Source organism: Blennius ocellaris (assembly GCF_963422515.1).
Source record: "Blennius ocellaris genome assembly, chromosome: 17".
NCBI lineage: Eukaryota > Metazoa > Chordata > Actinopteri > Blenniiformes > Blenniidae > Blennius > Blennius ocellaris.
The window spans coordinates 3,707,592-3,730,416 of NC_137666.1; the positions used below are offsets into that span (position 1 = coordinate 3,707,592).

Genomic DNA, 22,825 nt, shown 5'->3' on the forward strand with positions numbered 1-22,825 from the left:
CCTGGAAAAGTAAAACCCAAATCAAAATTTCTATGTTGTGTATATTGAGAAAATAAAAATGTTATGCCTTAAAATATTACTGAAATAATGTGACAGCATTATCACATAGCATACAAGAGGTTTAAAAAAAAAAAACTAAATAAAAGAGGACTTGATCATTAATATGGATTGCCTTTACAAAACTACAATTCAATTAGTGTATGAAATCAAAAGAATATCTCATTTAATCACTTGATTGATGGGTGACCTTTTTCCACGCGTTAGAGTGAGTGAGTATTTCACCTCAAATAACAAGGTTAACAAATAATGCTGCGGAATAAAGAAAAAAAAGTAATCCACTTTCTATCAAGTTGATTGAAAACTTTTTTTGTGTTGTGGCTTTCTGCGTGATAATGTTTTGTACCTAACATATTTTCCCACCGATAAGTGAAGAGAAGACCCTGCCCATGGAAAACGTTTTGTTTTTCATTCAAAACTAACACTAAAAGCAGAACACCGACATGGTGAAGTCGCATCATAAACCTAAACAAACAGATGGCCTTTGTCTGAACTTCTGTGATGGCAGAATGTTTAGACAACCAACACGAAATGGTCTGACTGGAGATTCTTTTCCTCCTCCATCAAATCAAAAGGGAAAAGATTTCAGCCGAGCAATGGCATTAACATAAAAAGACAATATGCTGGTCTTTGGAGAGAGAAAAGGGAAATTTAAGTTGGTTTTGGAAGACATATTATGAACTTCTCTGTGGTTTTTACCACATGACATCACGGTTCAGGGAGAAGGCAGGCTCTGTATTTTAATGATCTTCATGATTTATATTAAAGAATGATGTTCTTTGTCCATACGAGGTGTGGACAGCCATCACAGAGATGCTGTCATGACGAAGCCCAGACTGAACAAAAGGGATACTGTGCAACCTGTCGGAGGAAGTCCACGACCTGCATAAACAACAGGCCTCATGCACGACATGCTCCTGCAAACACTTTTCGCTTTTCACTGTTAAATGTGGGTGATTCAAGACGATTTAATCACTGGCAGATCAAGTCAAGACCAGACTGGGTGCAGAAGGTCAGAAGGTCATATCCTCCGTCCGGCACAGTTCATGTTTTAGAGATAACCGACGCAATTCTCTGTGCATTTACATGTTGAATTTACCGTAAATGTGAGAATAAACGAGCCACTCATGGAACTCAAAGACAGCATTTGAATATAGTTTAATATCAATGCTTATAACTGAATCTAACAATCCTCTTGACTGCAGCAAACTATCATCTCACACACACACACACACACACACACACACACACACACACACACACACACACACACACACACACACACACACACACACACACACACACACACACACACACACACACACACACACCAGCGTAATGTATCTGATACCACATGTTTTTTTGCAGTAGTAAAGAAGCAAATGGTATATATTTTTAGTAGGCCATGGTTGCTATGATTTATCTGCCAACGTTAAAATATGTTCGGTCTATTTTTAATCATGTAATCAAGAATGTAAATATAACAGAAAAAAATGGTTCCTGACTTTTCTGAAAATAAAATACATCATAAATTAATTTTCTATAGTACACTGAACAAAAATGCAAATAATTTAAATGACACACTTTTGGCAAATCGTAAAAATACGTTCATATGTAAATGTATTTCTTGAAAACTTTGATGTTTTGATTAAAGATGGCTGGAAACACTAAAGTCAAATAGTCAACTATTCATTAACACAATATCTTCTATGTTTTTGAATAAAAATGTTGTTTTTACTCCACGGTGACCTTTGTCATAATTAAAAAGTCTGCAGACTGTGGCATGCAGGTGTCATCGCCACCTTTCGGTTGTATCCTATTAGTCGAAATGTCATGTGTGTTTTTCTCTCTCTCTCTAATCCCTGGTGAACATCCTTTCTTTGTCACCACCTGCAGAAGTTCACCTGCTGACTTTCCACCAGAAACCAGTCCGCAATAGTACAGTGCACAATTATTTCACTAAAGGTCAGTCAAGCAGGCCGCAAGAAAGTGATTCTCAAGCCCACTCACATTCTCCTCGTTCACCACCTGAAGAGAGAAGTAAACACTGCCCCTCTTTTTGGTGTTTTGCGAAGTGAACCAATGATGACAAGAGTTTGGGCTCCCTTTCAGATGAGGGGGACAGAAGACATCCAAAATATAATAATATGTGTCACTTTTACATTGTTTTGTTATTTTACATCTGTTGTTTGGGGTCACATAAAAATTTCCTTTTGCGGCTTTTCCCAAAGTGTACGGAAATAGGTGGCAAAACAACTTTTAGTTCCAATGCCCCTAACCTGTGGAACAAATACCCTAAACACCCGAGGACTGCTGACACACACTTAATTTTTTCACTTTAAACACGAGTATTTGTTTGGGCTTTCCAATGAACAATAGGTTTTACTTATTTTATTACCTTTGTCTAAAAAAGCTTTTACATTTCCTATTCTTCCTTTTATGTCTTTCTTGCATGCTTTGTTTTTAATTTATTTCATATTGTTAGTAGCTTAATAGAGCTTATATATTAGTTTAATAGCTTATTCTTGTTCTTATTCTTATTCTTATTATTCACTAAACTGACAAATTAAGAATATATGATATAACAATATGACTATTTCATATTAAATCCTTATTATATGAGCAAGTATCCAGAGTTAAAAGGTAGGACTAGATACGTTTACACTTCCTCCAGCTGGAAGAAGATAAAGGAAGATTAAGGACTAACCTTTTGAGCGTATGAAAACACATATTATCATTGTTTCCTGTTTGTGTTGCATGTTTATTTTTATTCTTAAATTCATGGTTGAATTAGATAAATACATTTTTTTCAAAAAGCTTTGGAGGACATAACCATGTTTCTGTTGAGTTTCATAGCCTTACTATACAACTACACTTCTGAACACCAGGGGGCAGTGATGAACAATTTAAATGACGTAATCACGCTTTACGCGCAGCTGACCAATCAGAGTGCAGCAGGAAGCAGCAGGCGTTTCTTACACAGAGGAACTGTCAATGGGGAGGATAAACTTCATCTTTTGACGTGTTTTTATAAGGTAAACGATACTTTGACGAGCTTCACTCCCGCCTGTTTTCACCAAAAATACCTGCTACGGGTTTGAAAGCTAACGTCAGCCGCGACCTGGTTCGTTTTAACGAGTTTAAAGCCCGTGTTTGTGCTAATGTTGCTCACATGTCTGGAGATAAGATGCTGCATTGAGGATTCATACTGTAAATCTGAGCACCGACATATGTGGTATCAAGGCTGTTTGCATGGATTTAAAATGGTATACTAGGCCTGTTTTTACCAACAATTGTGTCCTAAGTAGTATAAACAACACTGGTGGATGTTTTAAAAGATTTAAATTGAATTTAAAAAAAAAAGATTTGATTTCAGTATCAGTTCACTATTGAGATTAGCTGGAATAGAGTTTTTTTTTTTTTTTTAAACAGAGCAGACTTTTTAACCTTTTGCCTCGATAACATGCATCACCTTTGGACCCTGCTGATAAACAGTACCACATCATTCATGTTATTTTATGGCCTAAGGATTATCACTACTGGAAAAGTCCACACAGATCCCAACTGGCCACATTGGATTAAATTATTGTGCCACAAATAAGTCATCAAATTGTTTAAAATTATAAATGGAGGATTACACAAAGTTTTATGTGCTTTAGTTCCTGAGAGGGTCGTAATATGTTAAAGTGCCATTACTCGTGTAGGACTGATACATGTGGTCATTTTGAAATTGCTGACTTTGGCAACATCTTTTAAGCAATATTTGTTTTTGTGAGTTTGCGTTTGAACCGAAATATCTCAGAACTGAAAGAAGGTATCATGTGAAAGTGCTACGTACTCGTTATTTAGGATATTTACAAGATTTATTTGAAATCTGTTGAAAGAATTTTCTGAAATCGAAAGAAGTGACTTGGAACAACTCACATGTAAGAAGTGTTTGATGGCTGTGTGTCCCTTAATTCTGGACATTACTTTAAGGAAAATGCTGAATCTAAAGTCTCAGTCGTTGTTTTCTCTCGTTTGTCGACAGCTAAGAGATGGACAGCGTGATGACAGACAGGAGGGATGCGCCGCACACAGACTTCATTTACTGCCGTGGAGCCGCCACAGAAGTCCTTAAATTTGGCTCCTGCCGCTTACACTCACAACGCAAGGTGCTCTTTCTCATCATTCCAGGTGAGATGTGAAAATCTTCTGTTATAAGGCAAGGCAAGATCATTTGTGTAGGACCGTTCATACACCAGGCTACAAAGCTAATAGAAATGCATTTTGAACGTAAATATGACTGAAAAAACCTTCACAATAGTCAATTTTCTCTTTCATATTCATTTGGGATTTACTGGAGATCCATTCTCTACCCCTCAGTTTTTTGTTTTGTTTTTTTTAATAGACCACAAATTAAATAATAAAAGTTTGTTTTCAGCCTTTAAAATAAGGCTGAATCTTCTTGGTCCAGCTGCAGTCACCGTAGATGCACAGGTGGACCTTGTGCAACATTGTGAAACATGCTATTCTTTCTGTCGTGTCGCGTAACAGGTAACCCAGGTGTTGTCGGTTTCTACAGAACCTTCATGCAGACGCTTCACAGCATGTTTGGATACAGCCACCCAGTGTGGGCTGTCAGCCATGCTGGCCACTGCGTGCCCCCAGTCTCCATGGACATGGTAGAAGGTGTGGATCCTCATTTTCCCACTGATTCACACAAATGGGAAGAAAATGTTCCACTCATGGGGGAGGGGGGGGAAATGTTGAGGTTTTTTTTTGATCGGCTGACTTTTTTGTTGGTTTTTTTTTTTTCAAACGCAGACGCCTCCTCGGCAGCCGAGAGCGACGTGTTCGGTCTGAACGGGCAGATCGAGCACAAGCTGGCATTCATCATGAAACACGTGCCCGCAGAAACCAGCCTGGTTTTGGTGGGACACTCCATCGGTTGTTACATTATTCTGGAAATAATGAAGAGAAATCCTGAACTCAAGGTGAACCTGATATTTTTTTTTGTGTGTGTGTGTGGGTGTCAACAAAATGGCAAATTTAGTTGTTGCTCATTTCGTGTCTTCATTCGATCGGACTCACAAACAGCAGAGCCTCGACTTCCTCTCACGTCGCATTATGTTTGAAGCAGGCCGATCAAATAACGTGAAAATCCCTTTTTATATATTCAGGGAGTTTCCCTCCAAATCTCCGAGCGAATATTTGCCCTCCTTTGTTGTCTGTCGCCCTGATTGTTGCTCTCTTTTTCTTTCTTGCCTTTGAATGAAGGTCCTGAAGGCCGTCATGCTGTTTCCCACAATCGAGCGCATGGCCCAGACCCCTCAGGGGAAGGTCATGACCCCCGTGCTGTGTCACATGCGCTACGTGGCCTACCTGCCCCTGTTCCTGCTCTCGCTGCTGCCCGAGAGCCTCAAAGCCGGTTTGATCAAACTGGTGTTTGGCGGCATTCGCTCCCTGGACCATTTTGTCCTCCAGCCCACTGTGGGCCTGCTCAGTGGGGACAGCGCAGGTGAGTGGTGTGTTGTTTTTCCCCACTCCACTGGCTCGTTGTGTCGCTGGTTAGTGCGGCGGCCGCCAAATGAAAAACATACTCGCATACTTTTTCAGATTAGGTTAGTCGACCCCGTGCTCTCTGTGGGCCCAGTCCACTCAAACTCATGAGAGCCAAATAGTGGCCCTAAAGCAAAAATATGGAACTCGGCCAATTTGACTGAATGTAGAAATGGGGATATAATTTCCAGAAACTCTCAAATTTGTGTCCTAATTTATTTTTGGAGAACAAGGTGATTAAATATGTGTATTTTCTTTCCTGCTTACAGCCAATGCCATGTACATGGGGGCTCAGGAAATGAGGGAAGTCCTGGAACGAGATAATAAAACCATCAAGGACAATCTGACCAAAGTAAGAAAACAGGAATACTGACTATAAGCACGTTTCGTGTTTGTTGAATGGAAGAAACGAGCAGTAAACTCTTGTTTATGGTTGCAGCTTATATTTTACTATGGAGCCACAGATCACTGGTGCCCAGTGCAGTATTATCACGACATCAAGCGGGCCTTCCCCCACGGAGACTTCAGACTGTGTGAAAACGGTTTCCGACACGCCTTCGTTCTGGATTCGGGGCGGCAAGTCGCCAAAATGGTGGCGGAGTGGATCCGAGGCGACGTGAGGACATGAGTTTGAGCTTCAAGCGTCTGTCACACGACAGCCAAACCTCCCCACAACGACCACGGAGTCTATTCACAATGATGGCTTAAGTGTTTGAGTACTGTCAAGAATAATTTATATACCTCATTTGTAAAAACGACACGTATTAGTTTAGAGGCAGTGCAAATCTTAAATGCATCTGTCATGGTAACCGTGGAGCAAAACTTTTTATTTAAGAGAAAATAATAAACTCTAAACAATCTTTTGTAAACAGCATCAGCCTCTAAACTGAAGGCAGAAACTGGAAAGCACTTTAATAAAATAAAATAAAATTAATAAAAATAAAAATAAAGAAACAAATTGTGGAGGCTCATCTGGAACACCTGGTTAGTTTTTCTTTCTTTTTTTTGAAAATGCCCCTGCTTTTGCATATTTGTCACGTTAAGTCTGTTTACCAGAATTTGTCTTTGCAGTAAAAGTTTTTTGCGATTCAGAAATTAATTTACAGACTTTCTGAGAGCCATTGTAAGTCCAAAAGGTTGGGAAACACTCTCAAAGGACAAAATAGCAGCCGGAAAACAATGAAAGAAAATGAAAATAATTGTTCTAGCTAAGACACAATATTCAATGAAAATACAAAATTTAAGCAATCATTATTGTATTTCCTGTTTTCAAATATTTTAGTGTCTTTTCTCACAGAGATAGTAAAAAAAAAAAAAAAAGAAGATACATTTTCCTTCAAACAGACCTGAAGTGTATGTAAGTTTACTTTCTGAGTCGCCCCTCCAGGAGTCGAACCTCAAACTCTAAATACCACTTCTCTAATTCTATTCATTCCTTTGTTCTTGTCTAGCATCTTTATCTATAATGTCTTTACTGGTGCCACGAAAAACCAGAGCTACCTCTTGTTATATACAGAGAATGAAATAAAAACACATGTACATTCCATGGACATACTTGCCTCTTTTTATTTTTTAAGCCTGTTTAGGCATATGATTTGAAACAGGATGTGTACATAAAGGTAAAGAAGCCACAAGAATAATTAGCTTTTTCTGTTATTTATTGAAAACTTTTATACAAAATGTTCTTGGTACAAGCATGTAGACCCTTGGCCTTAAGACAATAATGTATCTCCTTTCATTTAATCTTTATTTATGAGCCATTTTCATGCACAATGTGTTGTAAACAGAGCCCATTCCACAGACGTCCTCCCATCCCATCGTCCCCATGTAAACAGACACCAAAGCTGAAGTTTCCAAAATGTGTTTTCCAGTGTTGTGTTCATTACATTAACATTTCTAATTACATTTCAACATAAAGGTCAACATTTTCAGTTCAAGACTCATAATTGCAGTAAACATACTGATATATTTTTTAATGTTACTATACCAGTCTGTTGATATAAATAATATAATGAAAAATATTAAGTTAATAATATATATATATATATTTTTTTTAAGTTTGTGGGTGTGTATATACACACACACACACACACACACAATATAACAAAGGCACAATGGTAGTGGAAATATTTTCAGTGCATTTAATTATTACATTTGACTAATTCAGCTTTTCTTTTTCCAAATCAACTTGACAATCTTCACAATTCCGCCTATATTTGCTTCATTTTGACATTATTCCTAATAAATCAAATTAATTCTTACCCTTTTGGACTATTTTTGACGTTTTCGTTCTTTTCCCTAATGAGCTGTCGATTTGATCCAAGTAGAATGAACAAATATGGAATTTTCCCTGAAATTGTGGTTGGATCAAATAATACGAGGATATATCGAACATCTAAAGACCGTGGAAAAGTATCACCACGTTTAAAATCGGCGTCCTACGTCGTGATTGTCCGTGCTACCAGCATCCGCAGCTCTCCACCACCATGTCCTCGTACTGCTTGTAGACCACGTTGCTCCCCGAGTCGATGTAGAGGATGCTGATGGGACTGAGCTTGGAGGGAACGCAGCAGCTGGGCGGGCTGATGTCGGGGTCGATGGAGTTCATGAGGGTCTGTATGACGGCGTGGTTGGTGGGCTCCAGGTGGGCTCGCAAGGGGAAGTCGCACACCCCCTCGCAGTAGTGCGCCTCGTAGTCCAGGGGGGCAATGATCCAGTCGTCCCAGCCCAGATCTTTAAAGTCCACGCGGAGGGGTTTTCGGCCGCAGCGGGTCCTCCTGCGGCCGGATCTCCTCCCAGCTGCTCCTCTTCTCCCGGACGACGCGCCGAACGACCGCTTGGACATGGCTCTGTGGCCGTGGCCCCGCTTCTTCTTTTCGCGCGTCGGGGCAGGTTTCTGGGGTATCGGGAGCCTCTTCTCCATGATCTCGGTGAACAGATTCCCACTGGTGTCCGTGTGAAGGAAGGTCACCAGCAAGGCTTTCTCCTGCGGCAGCCGAGCGTGCCGGCCAAGCCCCAGGAGCAGCGGGTCGGCCACTTCGTTGGTAAGTTCAGACGTGGCCAGGAGGTGGAAGCAGGCCTGCGGCGGATCGGTGGGATTCCTTAAACGGACCTTCATGCTGGACCACGCGTCAAACACCTCCCACCTCGGGAGGCCGCCGTCCAGAACCTCCACGGTTCTCGAGTCCAGTAGCTGTCCCTCCGACGTGCCCTCCGGAGAGCAGGAGTACAGGCGGATGTTGTAAAGGTTTCCCCCGGTCGTGAGGGCAGTCAGGAGGTCGGTCGGGGGCTTCCTGAGGATTCTCAGCTCGGCCTCCACCAGCTCCTCCACCCTCACCAGGCTGGACAAGTCAAAGATGTACCGCTGACCACTCTCCCAAGATGGGAGATCTGCAAATGAAAGGGAGAAACCATAAAGGCTCTGGATTCATTAGCATTTAAACCATCCACCTGTCTTCTTTAGCCGCCTCATCCACGGAGGGGCTCCATCCACCTCCCATGTACCGGGGACCCGCTAGTCAGGGACTGAAACACTCAGAACTTCAGCCAATCCAGAGATCCAAATGATTACAAAGGATTTGTAGTATAAATTCTAAACTTAACTGTCCTCTTTTTGAAGACACACTTGAAGAAACGGTCCTCTCACCTTTCCCTTGGTCCACGAAGCTCGTCACCGTGTTGGCAAAGCCCGCGCCACCTGCAGCGTGCGCGTCCGTGGGCAGCAGCGTGGAAAGCGTCCGGTACAGGAACATCATGTAGTCGTGGAGAAACGCGGTGCCGTTGGCCGCGCGGTCTCGCCTCCCCGCGCCGGTGCGCGCGGCTCCGCTCCAGTGCGCCATGACGCACAGCGCGACGCAGAGCAGAGGGGCCGCGGTCCGCGCCGCCGTCTGACGCGCAGTCATCGCGTCAGGTGCGAAGCCACAGGTGGGACTGCGAGATCCGAGGATCCCGGTGAGATAAACTGGCTGACACGATGACCATCCTCATCGTGACGCTCTTCATAGGCCGGCCGACCTGTGGACAGGTGCACGTGCGCACAGCGCCCTCCCCGCGCCACCCGACACGAAACTCGATTTGGATGATTTTTTTCTCTCTCTCTCTACTTCTCACAAATAGGGCAACCACAAATCACATCTTTGATGCATTCTTGATTAAATACAGCTGCGTGATTTTAAACCAGAAATAACTACTTTCAAATAAATGGCCTTTAAGAATTAAATAAATTCCTGCGATGCCTCAGGTGAGAAGTAATATTTAGGCTGCGACCTGAACGTCTCGACCGCTGCAAGTCGTTGACACAGTAATAACAAAAACGTTTCATTTCGTTTTAATTAGAGCACTCATTTGTAGTCGAGAACTAACAGAGAACAACACTACAATAGTTGATGCTCGCCTCCGATTGTTGGTGAAATGACTCAGGATTATGATGTTTCTTCTTTATTTGGCTCACCGGGGTCATACAGACAGATTGTCTATTAAATATTCTGGTTTGCTTATATGTTGAGTCCTATAACAAGAAGGCCACAAATATTGAACCAATAAACCAGAGAATTAAAGGAACAAAATTGCATTCAGAACATCTTAAACCAATTCGGGATACAACATCAAATAAGTGACTTAGCTCTACCAAGTCAACAGTGACACCTGCTGGATTTTAAGTTAAACAACACGAGTCCCTTGGATAAATGTCAGTTGACAAGTGTTAACATAAAATACATTAATTTATGCTATTTGAAGACACACCTTTCTCACGTGGCCCCATTTGTTATTACAGTGACTCCAGTTTTGCTGCCAGTAGGTGGCGCACCAACACCACCAAATGATCATCTGCTAAATGACCGACAGTGTCGGTGGTTGCCGGTTTTTTTTCTTCAGCAATACTTTAGTCAATCTGTCTCCTCTGGAGTCGTTGGTATAATAATGAATGATAACATTGTTTATATTCCACTGTTACTTCGGTCCTGCGCATATTCCTAACATGATTATGCTTTTTACTAAAATATTTCGCATAAGACTAACTATAAAGTATTGTTATAATGTAAAGCGCAATTAAAAAGATTAAACTGTAAACAAAACATGTATCACAAGAAATATATTTGGGTGACACTCCTACTTCCTCCCAACTGAAATATGTCCACGTTCAGCTCTGCAGCCAGGAGCATGCGCACCTGTCCAGGACCTGTTGGCAGCTTTATTAGACCCCACAGAAATATGAATGAAGCCACTGGAGAAGAATGATAATTACCAAGGTGTCTTTATTGTTATACAGTAAAATATAAGCATCTGATTACACTTGATTATTAATGTGATAAGACCCCATGCATAAAATATGTGAATGATAAATGAGTACTCTTAATACTTGATTCTATTTTGGGGTAAAAAAAAAAAAAAAAGGAAAAAAAAGCGTTGCTTAAAACTAAAGTATTCATTAACAAGTGAGAGAAATCATCAAAATCTGAATAATTACTGTTGTAGATCCTCTATGTGTTCACATGAAAGCAATAAACATCCACCAGGGCTCAGAAAACAACTCACCGTCTCTTTAACCAAACTAACAACATAACCAACAAAACAAAAATCTACTTTTGTTACATGACTGCTTAAAAATGTCAACTGTATACTGAGAACAAAGAAAAACTGATTGCAAAATGAACAGCGTCTGGTTGTACAACCTCAATGACCACTAGAGGTCAGTGAAGACTTTGATAATATAAATCTGATTATTAGGCTGGTATTGCTGTTTCATTGATTGTCACCTGCCGTCAACATCACTTGCAAAAAGTGTTTGACATTACACTAATACATAACGTCATTGTTGTAACATACGAGTAGCCCTTACCATTACATACAGTCCACACAGATATTCAGCTCATACTCTTGTGTTCCACTCAGAATTAACTTCTATTTAATCAGCTCAGAGAAACAGGAGTGAACACGACTTTGACATGTGACACAGAATCACACTTCAGTGTTTTTTTGAACGGCCTTTTCAAACACTTTCTGAGCATCGTCAGCAATCAGGTCGAGCAAAAAATTCAGAATTCTGTATGTGGTATAACCAGAGAGGCACATTGCTGCTGGGATCCCAATGAAAAGGAAGAATCTGGAAGCTTCCTCTGCAGCCACTAATGCTGCTTCCATTGCAAGTGTGCTCAACACCTTCTTGATGAGGTCAGGGGTGATTTTTGTTGCTCCCAGTTGTGAAGTCATGACAGAAACCAGGTCGGCATATGGTACACCTGAGGAGTCAGCAAGCCTCTTCAGTGACTTTTCATCAAGCCCAAACCCGACTACATATTGCCGAACAATGTGCACCACCAACAACAGATCGACAGCAGTAGAAAGTCCAGGGATCGGTACGGCTGCTACAGCTGAAGAAATAGCAGCCTGATACTTGATTTGTGCTTGGTAAGCATCTTTCTTCTTCTTGATTATCTCCATGCTGACATTGGGCATTGCATAGAGAAATGCATTCCTCTTGTGTCGAGGAAGTTCTCGCTCTAATGTCTCCTGCAACAAGTGGAAATCAAAGAGGTGGAGATCAAAGCTGGACACCAGGAAGACCTGTGGCGCCTCAATGCCTTGAGCACGAAGACCTGCAGGTGTCAAAGAAACAGAAAAAACCACAAAGAGATAAAGTAATCAATTTGCAAACAGACAAGTATTTTGGATCGGGGTTGGGGGACTGATTAACATGTTGTGGAATTTAGTGAGACAGAACCAACAAAGAAATCATTTGAGTATTTCTATTAGCCTCTATTCAAAGTCTTGGCCCATTGTGGAGCAGGACATGTACAACAGGTTTGGGCATGGTGAGATGCTGTCAATCATTCGTTTACCTCAGTACTTTTGTATTCATCGAGAATGGGAGGAGGATTTTTTTTTTTTATCTCGTGGAATACGAGTGTGGCTTTGATTAAAAAAAAACTGGTTGTGTGTACAATGTGTACCACAAAGTGAAAGCATTTCAACTCTCGGTAAGGAAAAATGCTTTCTGGATTACAGTTCAGTCCATATCCTGATTCACTCCAGTGTAAATCTGAGTTATTGTTTCTCAAATGGACAAAACTCCTCTTATCCTCTTCAAAAAAAAAAAATCCTCTGGTGAAACATGAACACAATACACTCCATTAGTCATTTCAAAAGAATACATACCATCAATGCAGTCTTCTTTGATGACTTTGAGAGTCGTCTCTCTGTTGAAACTACTCTTCTGTTTTCTTTCCTCACTGTATAAATCGCTGTCGATCTTTGAGCGGAGAAAGTAGAACTTTTTGCCCATCCTCTTGATCTCCAGAGCGAGTTTCACGTCGTTTTCTTTGAAGCGAGTGGCTGAGATGATGATGAAGAAGTCAAACTTCTCAAATCCAACCATCTCCAAGTATTTAGCAGCTGGGAAGTTGGTTGTGCCAACACCAGGGAGATCCCATAATGTGACGTTGGGGTGGCTCGGATGAGGATAACCTTTAACCTCTCTGGTGGTTTCGACAACTCCAGTTGGGGCGGCTTCTTCATCGCTGTCTTCTAAACCTCTGAAAGCATTAATGAAGCTGGATTTCCCAGAGCCAGATTCTCCAGTGATGGCAATGTTTAGCGGAGTGTTCTTCTGCTTATCTAAATAAGCATTGATCAGTGCAACTCCTTGAGCAGGACTTTCCGTCATTGCTTCTTTAATTTCCCCGAGTTCTTCACTCGTAATAATTTCCCATTGATCACACATGGCTGTCCTAGAAGCTGAGAAAAACATGATCATCACTGTTTCAAGTTAAAGAAAGAAAGATATACAGTTTTGATTTGAACGATTTGACAAAGTGAAGTCTTGCACCTTGATAGATTCAGGACAAACATTTCTACAGGCTGATGTAACTCAATTATGTCTTTCATGCATTGTAACAAAAATGTAAACGCTTTAAATCATTTGAACGGACATTAAGTTTCTCGGATTTTACTATTTAAAAAAATAAGAAATTGGTGTATGGATCGCATTTTCAGGTAGGCCTATCTTCAAACTGAAATATCATTGGAAACATTGTGGTGGTGGCTGCACTACATTAAAACATTTTACAAATATTGAAACCTTATTTGATCTTTGAAATTCCAAGCCATTTTACTGAATGTGGTCTCATTTCCCACTGCAATTTCCTGCTACTGGATAAAACTTCTATGAGTGCCGACTTACTGGAGGTTCCTAAGTTTTCGAGAAGTAGAATGGGAAGCAGAGCCTTCAGCTCTCAGGCTCCTCTTATGTGGAACCAGATCCCAGTTTCAGTTAGTGAGGCTGACAGTCTCTACTTTTAAAGGCCAGACTCAAGACTTTGTCTATTTACTAAAGCTTCCAGTTATGGCTGTACTACTCACCCCCCCCCCCCCCCCCTCCTCTATACCTCCCCTACGAGAACAATCTGTCCTTTGCCCTCTTCTATCCTCTCTTCCCCACCTCTCTCTATACCCCCCCTCCCCCATCTCTCTCCATACCTGCCCTACCCAAACCAGGTTCCGTTTCTCGCTGACGACCCAAACCAAGGTTTGTAACCCCCTTAATCCATCTCTCCGTCTATCCTATCCTTTTCTCTCCTCTATTCCCCCACCCCACCCAGTCAGCAGAAAAGCCGCCACCTCCAAGTCTGGTTTCTGCAAAGGTTTCTTCCTACTAAAAGGGAGCGTTTCCTTTCCACAGTCACATTAAATCCTCTTGCTCATGTGGATTCTTTGGGTTTATCTCTGTTAAAAGCACCGAGAAATGACTGTGTTGTATTTGGTGTTATCTAAATAAAGTTGACTTGAATTGAAGTCCTGCGCACCTCTATGGGCAGTATGAGATCGTCTGAAGGCAATAAATCATTCGATAATGAGAAATGAACATTGCACATTTCTAAATACCCATATTTGTTTTTAAAAGAATAAAACGCTTTGAATGTTAACTTTAAGTTTTGGAACAACAAATACGGGGTGTATGTAAATTATTCCGAGCAGGCTGGAAGCAGTAAGACGAGTACAACTTTTTTTTATTTTTACAGGAAATAGCGAAAGAAAACTATTTTCTGCAGATTTCTCAAAGGAGAATGAGAATCGAAGCAATGAAGAACTCATGAAATTCTTCGTCTTCTCAGGCCTGTTTAGGAATGTTGCTGACATCAATTGTGATACATTCACATTCCTTTGTGGACTGGACAAACGGTTTGAGAGCGAAAGAGATCCACTCATAGGGAATGTGAGCTGGACTGAGACCGTCGTGAGACAGGTTAGTTTTACCCTACTGATGATGTGTTATTGCAATAGTAATCAGACTGACTGACTAACAATCTGTTTGATAAATTCAAAATGAGACTGAATATTACTTACTTGGATTTCCTCCACAGAGCAGAAGCTGGAGCAGAAGCTGGAGCAGAAGCACTGTACTGACGGAATGTTGATGAAGTTCGATGAGACCCGGAGGACAATGAGTTTTAGAATAGTTAGGAAGGAAGCAAGCTGCTCTGTATAACCACACACTGAGGAGACTTTTAGTTTCACTTTGACAATCTGGCTTTGTTCTACAGTTACACCCAGTCAGTGGCCAGCCTATCGCTATGGAAAGAACCAAACATTTGGTAAACAATATGATATAACGGTTGCTTACGTGGCTGTAACCATTCAACACTGTTATGTCCCCTTCAGTGGAAACGAATGTAACATGACAAAACAATTGAAAGGAGTCAAAGTGGTGTGACAAAAGAAAAAGTGATTTATGAATGATTGCAAACTAATACCTTGACTTTGATATCTTTCACTTCAAAACAAACAAAGCTTAAAAAAAAGAAGCTTGGCTGACCTCTGAGTGAAAAGTGTTCAGGGTACAATTTATGCAAGTTCCCAACTCATGTTACGCCACACCACAAACTTGCAAAACACTAGGGGACGTTCTCAGAGGGATCAGTTCTCCACACACACGCCCGACAAAGACAAACTAAAGACGAGACCCTCTTCCCTGCTGGAGCTTTTATAAGGACAGTTACTGGACATAATGGGCCAGTGCGGGAGACACAACACGAGCCACTGGTGCAGGCGACGAGACTGATCACACCTGAGAACAGACAGGGGAGGAGGGAGAGAAAAGTGCATGAGGGAAAATAACCCCCCCCCCCCCACAAACCAAGCTTAACTACTACATGCTGGGCGTGTAACAAATACAATCAGTACAATGTATATCAATGAGAGGGTAAACCTTTCTACACATTCTATAAAGGGACTGGAAGTCAAAGTAAAAAAAAAATCAGCACGACAGCCACCAACATATTGTACTTTCCAGAGATTAAAAAATAAATAAATAAATTGGAAAACTGATCCCAGCTTGTAGGATGGTGTAATAGTGCTGATTCGCGTCGCCAACATGCAGCAGCATGCTGACAGTGTTTCACCGTTATAACGTGTCAGAGGAATGTTTGTTGAACTGCGTCCTTCAAGTGTCAATAGCAGAAATTCAAGCACAAACGCTGTTTCCTGAAATCAAACCTTGAATTTCCAGGATGTTTCAGATTGTCTGGGCCGAGCTCGGTGAATGACACTGAGACGTCCTGTCACATTTACAGAACAGGAGATAATTTCATGGTCTGCCGACACGGTGTTTGAGGATCAAATCCTAAGTGACTATGTCCAGCTTTTCTTCATTCTCATCACTATTCACGGGTTTCAAACAGGACAGACGTTGCAAAGTGTTTTGAAAAATCAAATACTTAATTAAAGAAACATTTTATATTCAAGAAACGAGACAAAGCTGAAACAACTGCAATAATTACACTGTGAATAAAATTAATACATTAATGTACAGATATGTTATCGAAGATAAATACTCGTTAATGCATACTGAAATTCATCATGGAGTTCCACAAGGTTCAATGTTACTTCTGTCTATGATCACATTAGGTAAATTCCAGACACTCTTCTGTCAGCTGTATGATATCAATCAAATCGGGACTATATTAACTTAGAAGCTCGAGTCCATGCATTTTGACCTTAAGACTGAACATTTTTAATCCATATTCAGGATGTCCCAAAAAAGCATGAAAGATTGGACTCCTCTTATATTATTATTCTTTGCAATTTTCTCAATTTAAAGTACAAAATCGAACTTGAACCTATCGTCTTAATGAACAAAGACTAAAATGAACACTACCATTATGTCTGACAGAGGTGATAATCCTATATTATCCCAATATGAGCCAATCGCAGTATCGTTACGTGTCTTTAGACTATGAAGTTTAAGAAACTACTACTAAGTGCAGCGCCCCCTTGCTCCTGACATGAAACTCGATTTGGCTGATTGTTTTTTGTCTCTCTCTCCACTTCTCACAAATAGAGCAACCACAAATCACATGTCGCAACTTTTATTCATTCTTGATTCAATACAGCTGCGTGATTTTAAACCATAAATAACTTCTTTCAAAAAAACAGCCTTAGGAATAAAATAATTTCCTGCGAGGTGAGAAGTAATATTTGGACTGCGACCTGAACGTCTCGACCGCTGCAAGTCGTTGATACAGTAATAACAAAAACGTTTCATTTCGTTTTAATTAGAGCACTCATTTGTAGTCGAGAACTAACAGAGAACAACACTACAATAGTTGATGCTCGCCTCCGATTGTTGGTCAAATGACTCAGGATTATGATGTTTCTTCTTTATTTGGCTCACCGGGGTCATACAGACAGATTGTCTATTAAATATTCTGGTTTGCTTATATGTTGAGTCCTATAACAAGAAGGCCACACATATTGAACCAATAAACCAGAGAATTAAAGGAACAAAATTGCATGCAGAACATCTTAAACCAATTCGGGATACAACATCAAATAAGTGAATTAACTCTACCAAGTCAACAGTGACACCTGCTGGATTTTAAGTTAAACAACACGAGTCCCTTGGATAAATGTCAGTTGACAAGTGTTAACATAAAATACATGAATTTATGCTATTTGAAGACACACCTTTCTCACGTGGCCCCATTTGTTATTACAGTGACTCCAGTTTTGCTGCCAGTAGGTGGCGCACCAACACCACCAAATGATCATCTGCTAAATGACCGACAGTGTCGGTGGTTGCCGGTTTTTTTTCTTCAGCAATACTTTAGTCAATCTGTCTCTCTGGAGTCGTTGGTATAATAATGAATGATAATATTGTTTATATTCCACTGTTGCTTCGATCCTGTGCATGTTCCTAACATGATTGTGCTTTTTACTAAAAGATTTTGCATAAGACTAACTATAAAGTATTGTTATAATGTAAAGCACAATTAAAAAGATTAAACTGTAAACAAAACATGTATCACAAGAAATATATTTGGGTGACACTCCTACTTCCTCCCAACTGAAATATGTCCACGTTCAGCTCTGCAGCCAGGCGCATGCTCACCTGTCCAGGACCTGTTGGCAGCTTTATTAGACCCCACAGAAATATGAATGAAGCCACTGGAGAAGACTGATAATTACCAAGGTGTCTTTATTGTTATACAGTAAAATATAAGCATCTGATTACACTTGATTATTAATGTGATAAGGCTTCATGCATAAAATATGTGAATGATAAATGAGTACTCTTAATACTTGATTCTATTTTGGGGTAAAAAAAAACATTGCTTAAAACTAAAGTATTCATTAACAAGTAAGAGAAATCATCAAAATCTGAATGATTACTGTTGTAGATCCTCTATGTGTTCACATGAAAGCAATAAACATCCAGTTTAACATTGACATTACACAAATACATAACGTCATTGTTGTAACATACGAGTAGCCCTTACTATCACATACAGTCCACACAGATATTCAGCTCATTCTCTTGTGTTCCACTCAGAATTAACTTCTATTTAATCAGCTCAGAGAAACAGGAGTGAACACGACTTTGACATGTGACACAGAATCACACTTCAGTGTTTTTTTGAACGGCCTTTTCAAACACTTTCTGAGCATCGTCAGCAATCAGGTCGAGCAAAAAATTCAGAATTCTGTATGTGGCATAACCAGAGAGGCACATTGCTGCTGGGATCCCAATGACAAGGAAGAATCTGGAAGCTTCCTCTGCAGCCATTGATGCTGCTACCGTTGCAAGAGGGCTCAACACCTTCATGATGAGGTCAGGGGTGATTTTTGTTGCTCCCAGTTGTGAAGTCATGACAGAAACCAGGTCGGCGTATGGTACACCTGAGGAGTCAGCAAGCCTCTCCAGTGACTTTTTATCAAGCCCAAACCCGAGTATATATTGCCCAACAACGCCCGCCACCAACGACACATCGACAGCAGTAGAAAGTCCAGGGATCGGTACGGCTGCTACAGCTAAAGAAAGAGCAGAAAAATACTTGATTTGTGCTTGGTAAGCATCTTTCTTCTTCTTGATTATCTCCCTGCTGACATTGGGCATTGCATACAGAAATGCATTCCTCTTGTGTCGAGGAAGTTCTCTCTCTAATGTCTCCTGCAACAAGTGGAAATCAAAGAGGTGGAGGTCAAAGTTGGACACCAGGAAGACCTGTGGCGCCTCAATGCCTTGAGCACGAAGACCTGCAGGTGTCAAAGAAACAGAAAAAACCACAAAGAGATAAAGTAATCCATTACACTCCATTAGTAATTTCAAAAGAATACATACCATCAATGCAGTCTTCTTTGATGACTTTGAGAGTCGTCTCTCTGTTGAAACTACTCTTCTGTTTTCTTTCCTCACTGTATAAATCGCTGTCAATCTTTGAGCGGAGAAAGTAGAACTTTTTGCCCATCCTCTTGATCTCCAGAGCGAGTTTCACATCGTTTTCTTTGAAGCGAGTGGCTGAGATGATGATGAAGAAGTCAAACCTCTCAAATCCAACCATCTCCAAGTATTTAGCAGCTGGGAAGTTAGTTGTGCCAACACCAGGGAGATCCCATAATGTGACGTTGGGGTGGCTCGGATGAGGATAACCTTTAACCTCTCTGGTGGTTTCGACAACTCCAGTTGGGGCGGCTGCTTCATCTGTGTCTTTTACGCCTCTGAAAGCATTAACGAAGCTGGATTTCCCAGTGCCACATTCTCCAGTGATGGCAATGTTAAGTGGCGTGTTCTTCTGCTTATCTAAAAAAGCATTGATCAGTGCAACTCCTTGAGCAGGACTTTTCGTCATTGCTTCTTTAATTTCCCCGAGTTCTTCACTCGTAATAATTTCCCATTGATCACACATGGCTGTCCTAGAAGCTGAGAAAAACATGATCATCACTGTTTCAAGTTAAAGAAAGAAAGATATACATTTTGATTTGAACGATTTGACAAAGTGAAGTCTTGCACCTTGATAGATTCAGGACAAACATTTCTACAGGCTGATGTAACTCAATTATGTCTTTCATGCATTGTAACAAAAATGTAAACGCTTTAAATCATTTGAACGGACATTAAGTTTCTCGGATTTTACTATTTAAAAAAATAAGAAATTGGTGTATGGATCGCATATTCAGGTAGGCCTATCTTCAAAATGAAATATCATTGGAAACATTGTGGTGGTGGCTGCACTACATTAAAACATTTTACAAATATTGAAACCTTATTTGATCTTTGAAATTCCAAGCCATTTTACTGAATGTGGTCTCATTTCCCACTGCAATTTCCTGCTTCTGGATAAAACTTCTCAGAGTGCCGACTTACTGGAGGTTCCTAAGTTTTCGAGAAGTAGAATGGGAAGCAGAGCCTTCAGCTCTCAGGCTCCTCTTATGTGGAACCAGATCCCAGTTTCAGTTAGTGAGGCTGACAGTCTCTACTTTTAAAGGCCAGACTCAAGACTTTGTCTATTTACTAAAGCTTCCAGTTATGGCTGTACTACTCACCCCCCCCCCCCCCCCCCCCCTCTATACCTCCCCTACGAGAACAATCTGTCCTTTGCCCTCTTCTATCCTCTCTTCCCCACCTCTCTCTATACCTCCCCTCCCCCATCTCTCTCCATACCTGCCCTACCCAAACCAAGACTTTTTCTATTTACTAAAGCTTACAGTTATGGCTGTACCACCCTGTACCACCATAAAAAGGTTTCTTCCTATTAGGTTTCTTCCTATTAGCTTTTCCTTTCCACAGTCACATTAAATCCGCATTTTTCTCTGTTAAAAGCACCTATAAATGACTGTGTTGTATTTGGTGTTATATAAATAAAGTTGAATTGAAGTCCTGCACCTCTATGGGCAGTATGAGATCGTCTGAAGGTAATAAATCATTCGATAATGAGAAATGAACATCGCAAATTTCTAAATACTCATATTTGTTTTTAAAAGAATAAAACGCTTTGAATGTTAACTTTAAGTTTTGGAACAACAAATACGGGGTGTATGTAAATCATCCAGAGCAGGCTGGAAGCAGTAAGACGAGTACAACTTTTTTTTTATTTTTACAGGAAATAGCGAAAGAAAACTATTTTCTGCAGATTTTCAAAGGAGAATGAGAATCAAAGCAATGAAGAACTCATGAAATTCTTCGTCTTCTCAGGCCTGTTTAGGAATGTTGCTGACATCAATTGTGATACATTCACATTCCTTTGTGGACTGGACAAACGGTTTGAGAGCGAAAGAGATCCACTCATAGGGAATGTGAGCTGGACTGAGACCGTCGTGAGACAGGTTAGTTTTACCCTACTGATGATGTGTTATTGCAATAGTAATCAGGCTGACTGACTAACAATCTGTTTGATAAATTCAAAATGAGACTGAACATTACTCACTTGGATTTCCTCCACAGAGCAGAAGCTGGAGCAGAAGCTGGAGCAGAAGCACTGTACTGACGGAATGTTGATAAAGTTCGATGAGACCCGGAGGACAATGAGTTTTAGAATAGTTAGGATGGAAGGAAGCTGCTCTGTATAACCACGCACTGAGGAGACTTTTAGTTTCACTTTGACAATCTGGCTTTGTACCACAGTTACACCCAGTCAGTGGCCAGCCTATCGCCATGGAAAGAACCAAACATTTGATCAACAACATGATATAACCGTTGCTTACGTGGCTGTAACCATTCAACACTGTTTTGTCCCCTTCAGTGGAAACGAATGTAACGTGACAAAACAATTGAAAGGAGTCAAAGTGGTGTGACAAAAGAAAAAGTGATTTATTAATGATTGCAAACTAATACCTTGGCTTTGATATCTTTCACCTAAATCAAACAAAACTTAAAAAAATAAATAAAAAAAAGCTTGGCTGACCTCTGAGTGAAAAGTGTTCAGGGTATAACATATGCAAGTTCCCAACTCATGTTACGCCACACCACAAACTTACAAAACACTAGAGGAAGTTCTCAGAGGGGTCAGTTCTCCACACACACGCCCGACAAAGAAACTAAAGACGAGACCCTCTTCCCTGCTGGAGCTTTTATAAGGACAGTTGCTGGACATAATGGGCCAGTGCGGGAGACACAACACGAGCCACTGGTGCAGGCGACGAGACTGATCACACCTGAGAACAGACAGGGGAGGAGGGAGAGAAAAGTGCATGAGGGAAAATAACCCCCCCCCACAAACCAAGCTTAACTACTACATGCTGGGCGTGTAACAAATACAATCAGTACAATGTATATCAATGAGAGGGTAAACCTTTCTACACATTCTATAAAGGGACTGGAAGTCAAAGTAAAAAAAAAATCAGCACGACAGCCACCAACATATTGTACTTTCCAGAGATTAAAAAAAATAATAATAAATTGGAAAACTGATCCCAGCTTGTAGGATGGTGTAATAGTGCTGATTCGCGTCGCCAACATGCAGCAGCATGCTGACAGTGTTTCACCATCAGAGGAGTGTTTGTTGAACTGCGTCCTTCAAGGGTCAATAGCAGAAATTCAAGCACAAACTCTTGTTTCCTGAAATCAATCCCTGAATTTCCAGGATGTTTCAGATCGTCTGGGCCGAGCTCGGTGAATGACACTGAGACGTCCTGTAACATTTACAGAACAGGAGATAATTTCATGGTCTGCCGACACGGTGTTTGAGGATCAAATCCTAAGTGACTATGTCCAGCTTTTCTTCATTCTCATCACTAGTCATGTTATGCTTTGCTAAAACCTCTTTGCACCCCTAGATCACTGTGAGGAAAAGACAATATTCTTTCCTGGTAAGAATCATGGATGGTGTTCTTGGGCAGTGAGATCGGGTGTAGTTTGGTTTTTGCACCAGTTACCACTTTCAGCATCAGGAAGCAGCGATTAGAAGAGTTTGACCTTTTCACCAAGAAAGAACTCATCAGTTTCGATTGTTCGAAC

The 22,825-nt window shown here is 40.8% G+C and overlaps 4 protein-coding genes across 6 annotated transcripts; 1 reads left to right on the plus strand and 3 right to left on the minus strand.

Moving 5' to 3' along the window:
- Window positions 1–3,046: 3,046 nt before the first annotated feature.
- ldah (lipid droplet associated hydrolase) lies at window positions 3,047–6,226 on the plus strand (the record flags this gene model as incomplete). Its single annotated transcript, XM_080512911.1, has 7 exons — window positions 3,047–3,092; window positions 4,088–4,233; window positions 4,594–4,728; window positions 4,864–5,033; window positions 5,317–5,557; window positions 5,868–5,950; window positions 6,038–6,226. The coding sequence occupies exons 2-7, from the start codon at window positions 4,095–4,097 to the stop codon at window positions 6,224–6,226; spliced, it is 957 nt and encodes a 318-aa protein (XP_080369037.1). The 5' UTR covers window positions 3,047–3,092; window positions 4,088–4,094.
- A 1,830-nt stretch (window positions 6,227–8,056) lies between these two features.
- On the minus strand, window positions 8,057–9,500 carry gdf7 (growth differentiation factor 7; the record flags this gene model as incomplete). The annotated part of the gene is made up of 2 exons (XM_080512598.1): window positions 8,057–8,988; window positions 9,245–9,500. 2 exons carry the CDS (start codon window positions 9,498–9,500, stop codon window positions 8,057–8,059), a joined length of 1,188 nt encoding a protein of 395 aa, XP_080368724.1.
- Window positions 9,501–10,828: 1,328 nt separating this feature from the next.
- On the minus strand, window positions 10,829–15,074 carry LOC308142473 (interferon-inducible GTPase 5-like). Its single transcript, XM_080512910.1, has 3 exons — window positions 14,941–15,074; window positions 12,754–13,332; window positions 10,829–12,194 (listed from the first exon to the last, which is right to left on the minus strand). The coding sequence occupies exons 2-3, from the start codon at window positions 13,316–13,318 to the stop codon at window positions 11,557–11,559; spliced, it is 1,203 nt and encodes a 400-aa protein (XP_080369036.1). The 5' UTR covers window positions 13,319–13,332; window positions 14,941–15,074; the 3' UTR covers window positions 10,829–11,556.
- Window positions 15,075–18,050: 2,976 nt separating this feature from the next.
- On the minus strand, window positions 18,051–21,454 carry LOC308142472 (interferon-inducible GTPase 5-like). 3 transcript variants are annotated; one of them, XM_080512907.1, is made up of 3 exons: window positions 21,297–21,454; window positions 19,214–19,792; window positions 18,051–19,128 (listed from the first exon to the last, which is right to left on the minus strand). In XM_080512907.1, the coding sequence occupies exons 2-3, from the start codon at window positions 19,776–19,778 to the stop codon at window positions 18,491–18,493; spliced, it is 1,203 nt and encodes a 400-aa protein (XP_080369033.1). In that variant the 5' UTR covers window positions 19,779–19,792; window positions 21,297–21,454; the 3' UTR covers window positions 18,051–18,490. The 3 variants fall into 3 exon arrangements, with proteins under 3 accessions (XP_080369033.1, XP_080369034.1, XP_080369035.1); XM_080512908.1 differs by having other exon boundaries at window positions 19,214–19,785; window positions 21,297–21,452; XM_080512909.1 differs by having other exon boundaries at window positions 19,214–19,590; window positions 21,297–21,449.
- Between the last annotated feature and the right edge of the window lie 1,371 nt (window positions 21,455–22,825).

Excerpts from the sequence above, each read along its gene's own strand:
- LOC308142473 (XM_080512910.1), bottom strand. The coding sequence starts at position 13,318 with ATGTGTGATCAATGGGAAATTATTACGAGTGAAGAACTCGGGGAAATT. Across the intron at positions 12,195-12,753 it reads CAAAGAAGACTGCATTGATG|GTCTTCGTGCTCAAGGCATT; the intron begins GTATGTATTCTT and ends TGACACCTGCAG.
- LOC308142472 (XM_080512907.1), bottom strand. The coding sequence starts at position 19,778 with ATGTGTGATCAATGGGAAATTATTACGAGTGAAGAACTCGGGGAAATT. Across the intron at positions 19,129-19,213 it reads CAAAGAAGACTGCATTGATG|GTCTTCGTGCTCAAGGCATT; the intron begins GTATGTATTCTT and ends TGACACCTGCAG.